Raw genomic sequence first — 13,355 nt, 5'->3', positions numbered from 1 at the left:
CCTCTTCTCGTGTAAAACCCAGAACAGCAGGGACGTACTAGTTCCAATCTCCAGACAGCGCAACCGGGCTCAAGGAGGTTCAAGGCCCGGCCCGAAGCGTCGCAAGGCTGGAAACTGGGGCTGGAACCCTGCTGGCCTGACTCTAATCTACCTTGGCCTTGCGACCCTGGGGCCACGCGTCTCGGGTCACGCTGAGGCGGGATTCCTAACGGCGATTCGCTGGAGACAGAGAAGGAGGGCTGTCTCTCGAGGTGGAGAGCTCCCTGTCGCCGGAGGCAAGCAGGGTGGTCAACACCTGGAACAGAGCGAGTGCTCTCCACGCACGTGTAAGTGAGTGCAGAGGATGGGCAAACACAGCCACGGGAGTTGCCTTCTAGACCTGCAGGGAAGCCCACAGATGGATCCCTGAACGGACAAGCTTACGCTGAATAAGCAGGCTCCCTGCTCTTAGAAATGTAAGAGGTCTCATTTCTGGAAAGCCCTTGGCTGGCATCTGTAGGAGTTTTTTTTTTTTTAATTTTTTAATGTTTATTTATTTTTGAGACAGAGAGAGACAGAGCATGAACACGGGAGGGGCAGAGAGAGAGGGAGACACAGAATCTGAAACAGGCTCCAGGCTCTGAGCTGTCAGCACAGAGCCCGACACGGGGCTCGAACTCACGGACCGTGAGATCATGACCTGGGCCGAAGTCGGACGCTTAACCGACCAAGCCACCCAGGCACCCCTGTAGGAGTTTTAACACAGCCGAGGCAGGAAGGGGCAGTCAGCGCTGGACAGACCGAGGCCCAGCTGCAGAGGGGAGACCGTCAGTCCCCCCCGCCTGTGTCCGCCTGCTTCCCTGAACTCCAACTTCCGGGAGCCTCCACTGGTTCCTTCCAACCCTGGGATTCCGGGAAGCTTCTGGGCTGGCTAGAGCCACCTAGGCATCCAGAAGCTGACTTGGGTGCCAAACGCGTCCATGAAAGATATCCCCAGTGTGCTGAGACCTGACAAATGAGCGGCTGGGCGGGGCGGGGTGGAGACTAGAGGGGAGTAGAGACAGAGGATGCTGCACAGAGGGCTGTGATTGGTCCGTCAAATGGCCAATCACGAAGCTTTAAGTGCTGAGCCAATAGGAAGGCCGCTGAAGCCTGGGGCAGCCGGGGTACCACAGACGGGAGGGAGAAGTGTCAGGTTCAGGAGGGGAAACCGAGGCAGTCTGAATGTCTGCAGGTGTCTGCGGTAGTCAGCCTGTTAACCGGGGGGGTTCTGAACTGGCACTGGGTAGGCGGTAAGGGCGTTGACGTCCAGATCAGAACTTGCAGCCATGTGTATTTCAAAGCTTTCCTTCCTCTTCCCTGTGGCTTCCAGGCATCTGACTCGTGTGCCTTCCACTTGGCTTTGGGCCAGCACCGAGGGCAGAGGCGAAGGGCAGGCATCGTTCACGGTCATGGCTGCCTGGGGAGTTGGTGAGCTGCTCGTGGCCATCAGGCTAAAAGCAGCCCGAACGAGCAGGGAGCCTTCTCTATAGCACAGCCGCCCTGCAGCCCAGACTGGTCCAAGGACACCTCCAACCAACATCTAAACACCGAATGGCTATTCCGCACGCTCGGGCCGACACTAGCTAACGCAAGGAAATACCCCTACCTGATCGAGGTATTTCCTCCACACGGGCTCGGTGTTATCGGCGACAAACTCATTCCAGCCATGGACCAGCCTGCGTTGCGACACCGAGAACTCAGACAGCCCGTTCTGTAAGTCCACCTGGAAGGACACGGTTAAGCACCGGCTCACCGAAGGGCCAGGAAGGACCAGGGAACCCACCCCGCAGAGCTTCCACTCCGGAAGCCGGCCACCGCCACCGTGGACGAGGAAACCGGGCTGTCCACAGAGGAGAAGGAACTTGTTGAAAGGCCCTGAGCAAACAGGGACAGAGAGAGAGAGAAGGGGAAAGCCCACAGTCCAGTTCTGTCTCAATCGGACCGCCCTCCTGCCCTGTAATTACAGCAGAAAAGACAACCTCGGGCCACAATTTCAATGAAGGGAACTGTAGCCAGGAATTCCAGAAACGTAGAAACGCTTCTGTTTACTTCTTTAAAAAAAATTCGCCTTGGAAACGTCAAATGCTGCACCTGCTGTGGAGAACGGTATGGACGGTCGCCCCCCCCCCCCCCAGTTAAAAATGGGATCCCCACCTGCTGCGGCCCACATCCCTACGTGAGGCGTCTAGAGGGCTCAGACTCCCAGAGGTGCAAAGGAGGAGGCGGGTGCCAAGGGCCGGGTGGCGGGGAGGGTGAAGCGAATGTTTCGCGGGGACGGGGCCTCGGTTTTGCAAGATGGAAACTTCTGGAGGCTGGTTGCACCCCAGCGTGAATGCGCTCAATGGTCCCAAACGGTACACTCAACGATGGCACGTTTTACGTTGAGCGTGTTACCGTAATTAAGAATTAAAAAGAAAAAAAAAAAATGGAGAAAAGTCCTGTCCTTAGAAACAAGGGCTCAAATTACTATTATCTGTAATAATTACGACCTGGCATTGTGCCAGATACAACTCCAAGCTGTTTGCACAGCATTAAAGCAATAATTATGCGAGGGAACGTGGTCGTTCCCCCAAAGGTACGTCACCCCAGCGTATAAAAGAGAACGTGCGTGGACAGGCGGGCGTTACGGGGTTGAGCTCTGTCAGACCGCCCGGATTCAAGTCTTGCCCTGCTCTTCCGGGACCGCGCGGGTGACCGCGTTCTCTGGGTCTCCGAGTAAGAGAAGTACAGAGAGGTTTGGGGGGGACGCCTGCCCTCGGGTAAGGGCCCCACGAGGGCCAGCTCCACCGACAGCAATGACGAGACGACTGACGATGACAATGGTCCCCGTGGGATGTCAGAACGGCTCGACAGGAGTCGCATTTTCTAGCAGTGGTGAGAAAAACGCATAACAACACAGAATTCTAGATCGGGGCTGTGGGGGGGCTTTCTTCTGAAGCTGAGAGCCTCCCCATCCCAGCATCAAACGCAAATTCAAGTCTTACATGAAACGCTCTGGCCAAGTCCTCTCTGTGGCATTTGCTCGCCTCCTTGGGTGACAGAGCCACCACTGTTTTCTCTTTCTCGATGGCTTTCAGCTCACATTGTCCACCAATCTGCGAAAAAAAGCAGGATTGCTGTTAAGCAAGCGGCAATTTTGTACCGCTTTGGTACAAAATTGTACCAAATTTTGTGTTATTTTCGAAGCATACACGGAGAAAGTGCGCATTATCTTTTTTTTTTCTAGTTCAAAGAAAAAAAATTTTTAACGTGTATTCATTTTTGAGACACACAGTCTGAGTGGGGGAGGGGCAGAGAGAGAGGGAGGCACAGAATCCGAGGCGGGCTCCAGGCTCCGAGCCGTCAGCACAGAGCCCGACGCGGGGCTCGAACTCACAAACTGCGAGACCATGACCTGAGCCGAAGTCGGATGCTCAACCGACTGAGCCCCCCGGGCGCCCCTACCCGTTCTACCCTTGATGGACCTTTGGGTTGTTTCCAGCAGTCGGTTGTTACTGATGCATCTGTTTTTAAGCAAACTTATTTTATGGAATTGGAACTCGCAAAGCGGAGAGAGAAGGGTGACGACGTACACGTTCAGAATCTCGAACCTTGAACTTCTGGGATTCGTGGTCACGCATGTGCTACGTTGTAGCGAAAGCCCCTGATGCTGAGAGGTGATATCACGGCCTGTTCCTGCGTGTCATTTGCAATAACCCAAGCAAAGTGGGGGGCCCAGCCGAGCTCTGGGAATCACATAGGCCTGGATAGAAGTCAGAGGAAGTATCTGGAGGGCACGGGAAGACAGCACAGGAGAGCTCAATCAGGAAAAGGCTAGGTATTTCTGCAAAGCGATTCCTAGTATTCTGTCCCCCGGGACATGATAATCATCTTTTTCTTTTCCAGGAAGCAGGTTGTTGGGCGGCGGGAAGGAGGAAGGAGGCATCAGCCAACCTCTTACTTCAGCTGAAAGAGACAGAGCAGATTCCGCTTTTCCCTCTTGCCAGCCCCCATCCCTGACGTGGCCCCCCAAGTGCCTCGCTGCCTAGAAATGTTCTGCCAAGCCTAAACCCAGCAGAAGAAGAGAAATGATAAAGATCAGAGCAGAAATAAACAATATAGAATCTAAAAAAACTGTAGAGAAGATCAACGAAACCAAGAGTTGATTTTTTGAAAAAATAAACAAAATTGACAAACCTCTAGCCAGGCTTCTCAAAAAAGAAAAGGGAGATGACCCAAATAGATAAAAATCATGAATGAAAATGGAATTATTACAACCAATCCCTCAGAGACACAAACAATTATCAGGGAATACTATGAAAAATTATATGCCAACAAATCGGACAACCTGGAAGAAATGGACAAATTCCTAAACACCCACACTCTTCCAAAACTCAATCAGGAGGAAATAGAAAGCTTGAACAGACCCATAACCAGCGAAGAAATTGAATCGGTTATCAAAAATCTCCCAACAAATAAGAGTCCAGGACCAGATGGCTTCCCAGGGGAGTTCTACCAGACGTTTAAAGCAGAGATAATACCTATCCTTCTCAAGCTATTCCAAGAAATAGGAAGGGAAGGAAAACTTCCAGACTCATTCTATGAAGCCAGTATTACTTTGATTCCTAAACCAGACAGAGATCCAGTAAAAAAAGAGAACTACAGGCCAATATCCCTGATGAATATGGATGCAAAAATTCTCAATAAGATACTAGCAAATCAAATTCAACAGCATATAAAAAGGATTATTCACCATGATCAAGTGGGATTCATTCCTGGGATGCAGGGCTGGTTCAACATTTGCAAATCAATCAACGTGATACATCACATTAATAAAACAAAAGATAAGAACCATATGACCCTGTCAATCGATGCAGAAAAGGCCTTTGACAAAATTCAGCACCGTTTCTTAATAAAAACCCTTGAGAAAGTCGGGATAGAAGGAACATGCTTAAACATCATAAAAGCCATTTATGAAAAGCCCACAGCTAACATCATCCTCAATGGGGAAAAACTGAGAGCTTTTTCCCTGAGATCAGGAACACGACAGGATGCCCACTCTCACCGCTGTTGTTTAACATAGTGTTGGAAGTTCTAGCATCAGCAATCAGACAACAAAAGGAAATCAAAGGCATCCAAATTGGCAAAGATGAAGTCAAGCTTTCGCTTTTTGCAGATGACATGATATTATACATGGAAAATCCGATAGACTCCACCAAAAGTCTGCTAGAACTGATACATGAATTCAGCAAAGTTGCAGGATACAAAATCAATGTATAGAAATCAGTTGCATTCTTATACACTAACAATGAAGCAACAGAAAGACAAATAAAGAAACTGATCCCATTCACAATTGCACCAAGAAGCATAAAATACCTAGGAATAAGTCTAACCAAAGATGTAAAAGATCTGTATGCTGAAAACTATAGAAAGCTTATGAAGGTAATTGAAGAAGATATAAAGAAATGGAAGGACATTCCCTGCTCATGGATTGGAAGAATAAATATTGTCAAAATGTCAATAGTACCCAAAGCTATCTACACATTCAATGCAATCCCAATCAAAATTGCACCAGCATTCTTCTCGAAACTAGAACAAGCCATCCTAAAATTCATATGGAACCACAAAAGGCCCCGAATAGCCAAAGTAATTTTGAAGAAGAAGACCAAAGCAGGAGGCAGCACAATCCCAGACTTTAGCCTCTACTGCAAAGCTGTCATCATCAAGACAGCATGGTATTGGCATAGAAACAGACACATAGACCAATGGAATAGAATAGAAACCCCAGAACTAGACCCACAAGCGTATGGCCAACTCATCTTTGACAAACCAGGAAAGAACATCCAATGGAAAAAAGACTCTCTCTTTAACAAATGGTGCTGGGAGAACTGGACAGCAACATGCAGAAGGTTGAAACTAGACCACTTTCTCACACCATTCACAAAAATAAAGTCAAAATGGATAAAGGACCTGAATGTGAGACAGGAAACCATCAAAACCTTAGAGGAGAAAGCAGGAAAAGACCTCTCTGACCTCAGCCGTAGCAATCTCTTACTCGACACATCCCCAAAGGCAAGGGAATTAAAAGCAGAAATGAACTACTGGGACCTTATGAAGATAAAAAGCTTCTGCACAGCAAAGGAAACACCAACAAAACTAAAAGGCAACCAACGGAATGGGAAAAGATATTTGCAACTGACATATCGGACAAAGGGCTAGTATCCAAAATCTATAAAGAGCTCACCAAACTCCACACCTGAAAAACAAATAACCCAGTGAAGAAACGGGCAGAAAACATGAATAGACACTTCTCTAAAGAAGACATCCGGATGGCCAACAGGCACATGAAAAGATGCTCAACGTCGCTCCTCATCAGGGAAATGCAAATCAAAACCACACTCAGATATCACCTCATGCCGGCCAGAGTGGCTGAAATGAACAAATCAGGAGACTATAGATGCTGGAGAGGATGTGGAGAAACGGGAACCCTCTTGCACTGTTGGTGGGAATGCAAATTGGTGCAGCCGCTCTGGAAAGCAGTGTGGAGGTTCCTCAAAAAATTAAAAATAGACCTACCCTATGACCCAGCAATAGCGCTGCTAGGAATTTACCCAAGGGAGACAGGAGTGCTGATGCATAGGGGCACTTGTACGCCAATGTTTATAGCAGCACTCTCAACAATAGCCAAATTATGGAAAGAGCCTAAATGCCCATCAACTGATGAATGGACAAAGAAATTGTGGTTTATATACACAATGGAGTACTACGTGGCAACGAGAAAGAACGAAATATGGCCCTTTGTAGCAACGTGGATGGAACTGGAGAGTGTGATGCTAAGTGAAATAAGCCATACAGAGAAAGACAGATACCATATGTGTTCACTCTTAGGTGAATCCTGAGAAACTTAACAGGAACCCATGGGGGAGGGGAAGAAAAAAAAAAAAGAGGTTAGAGTGGGAGAGAGCCAAAGCATAAGAGACTCTTCAAAACTGAGAACAGGGGCGCCTGGGTGGCTCAGTCAGTTAAGCGACCGACTTCAACTCAGGTCACGATCTCTTGGTTCGTGAGTTCGAGCCCCGCATCGGGCTCTGTGCTGACGGCTCAGAGCCTGGAGCCTGCTTCGGATTCTGTGTCTCCCTCTCTCTCTGCACCAACCCCCCTCCCGCCCCCCGCCAAAATAAATACACATTTTTAAAAAGAACGAAAGAAAGAAACGCTCTGCCAACCACGTCCACTTCCGGGGATTGCTCTCACTTGTGCCGTGACCAAAAAGCACAGCAGTGATCACATTCCACGGGCGCCCCTGCTTGTCGGGAGCTTTCCGGACACCCACCCTGCACGCACGCACCAGGCTTGAAACATCGGATTCCAGTGGCTCTCGGGATAAAACACCACACTGTACTTTTATTTTTTTATTAAAAAAAATTTTGTTAATGTTTATTTCCTTTTGAGAGAGAGACAGCGCGCGAGGAGAGGAGCAGAGAGAGGGGGAGACACAGAATCCGAAGCAGGTTCCAGGCTCCAAGCCGTCAGCACAGAGCCCGACACGGGGCTCGAACTCACGGACCGCGAGATCGTGACCTGAGTCGACACTGGACGCTCAACCGACTGAGCCCCCCAGGCGCCCCCACCATGATGTATTTTAAAGCAGGCGTTGTCACCCAGGGGCGGCTCTGCAATGCCTGGAGACGTGTTTGGGTGTCATCACAGGGCGGACAGGGGAGTGACTGGCACCGGCTGGGTGGGGTCCCACACACACAGGACACGCAAGGAGTGATGGGGCACAAAACCTCAGCAGCGCAGAGGGAGTGACACCTGCGTGAGACACAGAAGCATCACTCTGTCCTGACGTCCTCCCAGACCAGATGAGGACACCAATCGAGACGCACGTGCCCTCGACGCCACTGGACGGACGACTGGAACACATGCTCACACACATCCATCGGGTGAGGATCCCAGTGTGTGCCCCTCGTCTCGAGAGTGGCACATCCTGACGGAGGTCAGGTGCCCTCTGGGGCACCCCTGGTCCCCGCTTCCTGTCAAGCCTGAGGTGGGGGGCCACCTCTCCCTTCTCCTTTATTCTCTTTTTAAAATTAAGACGAAACTCACATTACATAAAACTTTTTTTTTTTCACGTTTATTTAATTTTGAGAGAGAGGGAGAGAGGGAGAGAGAGAGGGAGCAGGGGAGGGTCAGAGAGAGAGGGAGACACAGGATCCGAAGCGGGCTCCAGGCTCCGAGCTGTCAGCACCAGAGCCCGACGCGGGGCTCGAACCCACGAACCGAGAGATCATGCCCTGAGCTGGAGTCGGACGCTTAACCGACTGAGCCCCCCAGGTGCCCCTAAAACTAACCCTCTAACAATTCTGTGGCATTTAGTGCATCTCCCATGCTGTGCGGCCACCAGCTCCCTCTAGCTCCAAGACCTTTCCATTCCCCCCGAGACCTGTGGCCACTGTCAGTGAGTCCGCACCACTCTGCTCTCTGTCTCTACGGGTTTACCTCTTGTGCATATTTCACATAAACAGGATCATGCAACAGGTGACCTCCCTTTGTGACCTCCAAAGTATTGTTTGCCCACAGTACACAGAGCCGCCTGCCAGGCGTGGGCCCTCCCAAACCCCTAAGGAAAGGGTCTGGAACGTTCGGACTTTGAGTGTTTTCACTAAGCAGAGATGGCTCGGAGCGGATATTTAACCTAGCGGTGGCTTCCAAAGCAGCCACCAGGGGCAAACAGGACACTCGCTGACAGCTGAGTCGGCTGACAACGTGAGCTCACTGGGGAACAAGTGCGTGCGTGGCACCTGGGAGGGCGGGCCAGCCTCCCTGAGCCAGAAGCCAGGCTTTCTCTGCCTTCCCGTCCAGCCCGGGGGACTCGGTTTGTCGCAAGCCCTCAGGGAGTTAGACCCGAGTGATTGCTTCCCTGTTTCTTTAAACATTCCTTAGACATTTATTTCTTCAACATGTTGGTGCAAAACCTCCCCCATGCCTTGGTTTCCCCCTCTGGAAAGTGAGGGTTCTAAGAGCAGAGGCTTGTAAGTTTCCCGGGGCGGGGGGGGGCGGGTGGTAACAGGAAACCAGACACGGGGCCCCAAGGGCAGTGCCTGGGATCCAGAAAGCGGAAGGGAACATATACATGGGGAGCTCGCCGACTGCTGCATGAGACACACGCCCGCGAAAAAATTACTCTCTATCTGCCATGAGAATGCAACGCGGTGTCTGCAAATCTGGGAACAGCGGGAAGGAACAGGCCGAGAGACACCCGTGGCCCAGGTGGCAGTGCCATGGTGGGGACACCTCACTCTATAGAGGAGACGGGCAGGGGTGCGATTCTGAGTAGGGGTGGGGCTCGGGAGTCGTGAGTAAAAGCATCCTCGAAGCAGGTGCGGGAGCGAGTTCCCAGGGAGCGGAGAGGGACCGGCCGGGCTCAAGAAGGACAGTTGGCAAGGTGCCCAGCAGAGCACGTGGTGCGTTTGGGGAACTCGAAGGGACAGAGCGTGACTCGGAAGGGTTCCAGAAGGAGGGCCGGGGCCGCAGAGGAAGTCAGGGGCCCAGTGAACCACACAGCCCTGACTCCTCTAGACTCTCATTGTAGGGGCGCCCGGGGGGCTCAGTTGGTCAGGCGTGATCTCACTGCTCATGGGTTCGAGCCTCACACCGGGCTCTGCGCCGACAGGGCGGAGCCTGCCTGGGATTCTCTCTGTGCCCCTCCCCCGCCCACGCTGTCTCTGTCTCTCTCTAAATAAATTAAAAAAGAGAAAAATGAGTCTCATAGTGTGGGTGGATGCAGTTATTGGGATCAAGGCACTTGGAGAGGAACAACGTAAGGGTCACGGTAACCCAAGAACAATCGGGCAGGGTCATTACGGAGGGGACACTGGAGATGAAGGGCAAAGGACCCCAACTCAATGCAAAAGCTTCCTTCTTTCCAAGACTTCCGCGACAGTCTCTCCTAAGGCATCTGTGAACTATCTGGTTATGCCTCAGCCTGGTGGTTCTCGCCGAGAGGTCCTCAGCCCAGCGTCACCTGGGCCGCACTAGAAAGGCAGGTTCTCAGGGCCCATCCCACATCTCACGGATCAGAAGCTCTGGGCAGGAGCCCTGCAATCCATGCTTTAGCCGTCCCTCCAGGGGACAGTGAGGCACTCCACAGTTGGAGAACCACCGGGGTCCTGTAAAAATACATTGCCTGCAGGCAATGCTGCAGGCTTCCCCTTGGTGATGGCAGAGCAAATGCCCTGTGCCACAGCCAGTGCGGCCGGCCTGCGTCCCGTCAAACGAGCCCTTGTCGGTCCCTCATCCAGTCCCCAGCTTCTCGCGCTGTGCAGGAAACCAGGCCTGGTACCCCGGGAAAGCAGACACAGCCCTCGCCCTCAACTGACGAATGACACCAGCAGCTTTGTTTAAAAGAACAAGGAGGACAATTAGGACAAAGAGAAACCGAAAATACCGGAAGAAATCATGGCCTACATTTGTCCTTTTTTTTTTTTAATTTTTTTTTTTTAACATTTATTTTTGAGACAGAGAGAGACAAAGCATGAACGGGGGAGGGGCAGAGAGAGAGGGAGACACAGAATCGGAAGCAGGCTCCAGGCTCCGAGCCATCAGCCCAGAGCCCGACGCGGGGCTCGAACTCACGGACCGCGAGATCGTGACCCGAGCCGAAGTCGGACGCTCAACCGACTGAGCCACCCAGGCGCCCCATACATTTGTTCTTTTTTAATCTCAGCAGGAAAAGGACTTTCTGAGCACAAGACAAAGCCAGATGCCACGAACGAAAAAACTTGATAAATTCACCGCGTAACAACGGGGTTGTCTTTTGCACAAAGCGCCACACACGTAGTCTAAAGACAAGCACCGCACCGGGGAGACGCCTGCAGCTCGTGTCACTGACGGTGAATGGCCCCCCCGAGCGAACGAGGAGCGCGTACTCACGAAGAAGGAAAGAGACCGTCGGCCCACGGTTTTCAAAAATGGACGAAAGAGAGAAACTAAGAGTTCGCGGAAAGAAGGCGATAAGTAACTGCCATGTGAAAGGATAATCAAACTCACTGAAAACCGGAGCGCGTTTGAAAACGGCCACAGCCGGTCTTCACCTGTCTGCGAGGTCAGGGTCAAGAAGTTTGCGGCTTGTGGGGCCGGGGGAGCGAGTTTTCATCCTCGGGAAGGCAGGCAAGCCCTCGCGGAAGGCCACGTGGCAACATCAAGTCTAAAGCTGACCAATTCTAGCAGTTTCTTTTGCAGACCTATTGACTGCAGGACAGTATCTCTTCCAAGTCACCCACTGCACTAGTGTTTACAAAAGCAAACTACTGGAAACAACCCCCATGTCCATTAACAAAGGACCAGTCAAGGGGAGGCTGCGCGGCTCAGTTGGCTGAGCGCCTAACTTCAGCCTCAGGTCATGATCTCATGGTTTGCAGGTTCGAGCCCCGCATCGAGCTCTGTGCTGACAGCTCGGAGCCCGGAGCCTGCTTCGGATTCTGTGTCTCCCTCTCTCTCTGCCCCTCCCCCGCTCACGCTTTGTCTCTCTCTCTCTCTCTCTCTCTCTCTCTCTCTCTCTCAAAAATAAATAAAAACATTTAAAATATTTTTTAAAAAATCAGATTGTGAAAGCTTTTTATTTACCTGTATGGACAACATTAAACATTTATTGAAGTATGTCCTGGACGCAGTCGGGTGCACAGTTAGGGAGTGTGCACCTGTGCATTCTTGCAGACAGGTTCCCCCGGGGACCCCGTGCCGACGCCTCGGAGAATCTCTTTAGCAGCCAGAAGGCTGCCCCGTGCCCGCTCTCGGTTCGTAGCTCCTTAAAAGATGAGCAACGTTTCGATCTCCCCCAGCGTGGATGTGTTGTATTTTGGAGCCCCACGTAAACGAACACAAACCATACAGCTGTCCTCCTGTGTCCGGCCCCTCTCACCCAATGTTACTGCGGTGAGACTCGCCCGTGTGTCTCCCCGCACGTACGACGTGGATTAAGATCAAAAACAAAACTCTCACTCGTCGTCTTTAGACGGCCGGTCCTATTTCAAGTATTCCGTGGCCCAGACGGGCCGCAATTCACTTAACCATTTGCACGTGGCTGGGCATGTCGGGTGCGTCTGGTCTGGCCTTCACACACAACGCCTTCCGCGAGCCATGCCGCCGTGTGTAGGTCTTTGAGCGGGTGTGAGCCCTCCTCTCTCCGGGGAACACACCCAGAAGGGAAATGCGGGCTCGGAGGTACACCTGCCTTGAGTTATAGGGGCCCCTGCCAGGCGGTTTGCCCAAGGGGTGGTGCCACTAACAAGAGAAGGCAAAAAGGTGCACGAGACTGGGAGGAAGCAGCCAGCCTGGGTAGGACAGGAAGGGAATAGAAACAGGCTGCTTGTCTTTGGGGCGGGGCGGCTGGAGGACAGAAGCAGCAACGGCCTCCCAGAGAGCCTCCCTTTTGTCGCCTCCTGAATCATGAGTCACCTGCATAGGTTGCTGATTCAAAGGGGGAAAAGCCTGCAGACCAAGCCTGAGAGGGGCAGAGCCCGTGCAGGAGGGAAGGGGGCTTCCTGGCGGAAGGAAAGGAACCTGGGGAACCCAAGACCTAGCAGATGCGCTGGAGGGTGGGGAGGGCAACCCCCTGGGGTGCACAGAGCAAAGGGAGGCTGGTAACCCCACGGGGCCTGCCCAGTACTCTTGGATGTTAGGGGGAAACAACCCTAAATCAGCCAAATGGGCGAAGGGACCGCTGCCTGGCCCCCGACTCGACTCACCGAGACTCAGTGATCGGGGGGCCCCACTTCCCCCGCAACCTGCTGTGCAACCCTCAGACAGGCCCTTGACTTCTCTGAGCTTGTCTCCTCTGTGAGATGGGAATGATCCCCACGCACCGGATGGGACTGCTGACGCGGGGCTTCTCCAGTTCCAGCCTTAGGTCGCCATGGGTTTCAGATGTGTGTTCCAGGCCCTGGAAGTACGCCTAAGCAGGGTTTGCGGTGCGTGTGAGACGGTGGTGTCACCACAGACAACAAAGCACGACCAACGGGACAAAATGAGATGCCGCTTTTGCCAGGATGGCCAGTGCAGTCAGGGACCAAATGAGGAGACCCCAAGCCAGGTGGTGGCCGACACAATTGGGGCAGGAGGCGGGGGCGGCGGGAAGGTAAGGAGACTGGGTGCAGGCAGGGCGATTACGCAGTAAGTCGACACGACCACTCTCACTGGTGTCAGGAGTTAGGAACATAGAGAGGCACCAACCCTGCGGTATTCACGGGATTGGATGGGATCTATGGACTTATTTACTTATTTATTTGTTTATGGTCAGGGTATAGAGGGATATATATAGAGAGATAAGGGTATATAGGGATATATATATATAG

At 52.1% G+C, this 13,355-nt stretch overlaps 1 protein-coding gene across 1 annotated transcript in view; it reads right to left on the bottom strand.

Moving 5' to 3' along the window:
- Window positions 1-13,355, bottom strand: part of ATP2C2 (ATPase secretory pathway Ca2+ transporting 2) — a 62,659-nt gene that overhangs the window by 38,104 nt on the left and 11,200 nt on the right. Inside the window, exons 2-3 of the mRNA XM_042917930.1 lie at window positions 3,006-3,116; window positions 1,628-1,744 (exon numbers count right to left, since the gene is read on the bottom strand). Of these exons, the coding sequence (XP_042773864.1) occupies window positions 1,628-1,744; window positions 3,006-3,116 (228 nt within the window). The remainder of the gene's footprint in view (window positions 1-1,627; window positions 1,745-3,005; window positions 3,117-13,355) is intronic.

Source organism: Panthera leo, chromosome E2 (assembly GCF_018350215.1).
Source record: "Panthera leo isolate Ple1 chromosome E2, P.leo_Ple1_pat1.1, whole genome shotgun sequence".
Lineage (NCBI taxonomy): Eukaryota > Metazoa > Chordata > Mammalia > Carnivora > Felidae > Panthera > Panthera leo.
This window is presented reverse-complemented; position numbering and strand designations above follow the sequence as displayed.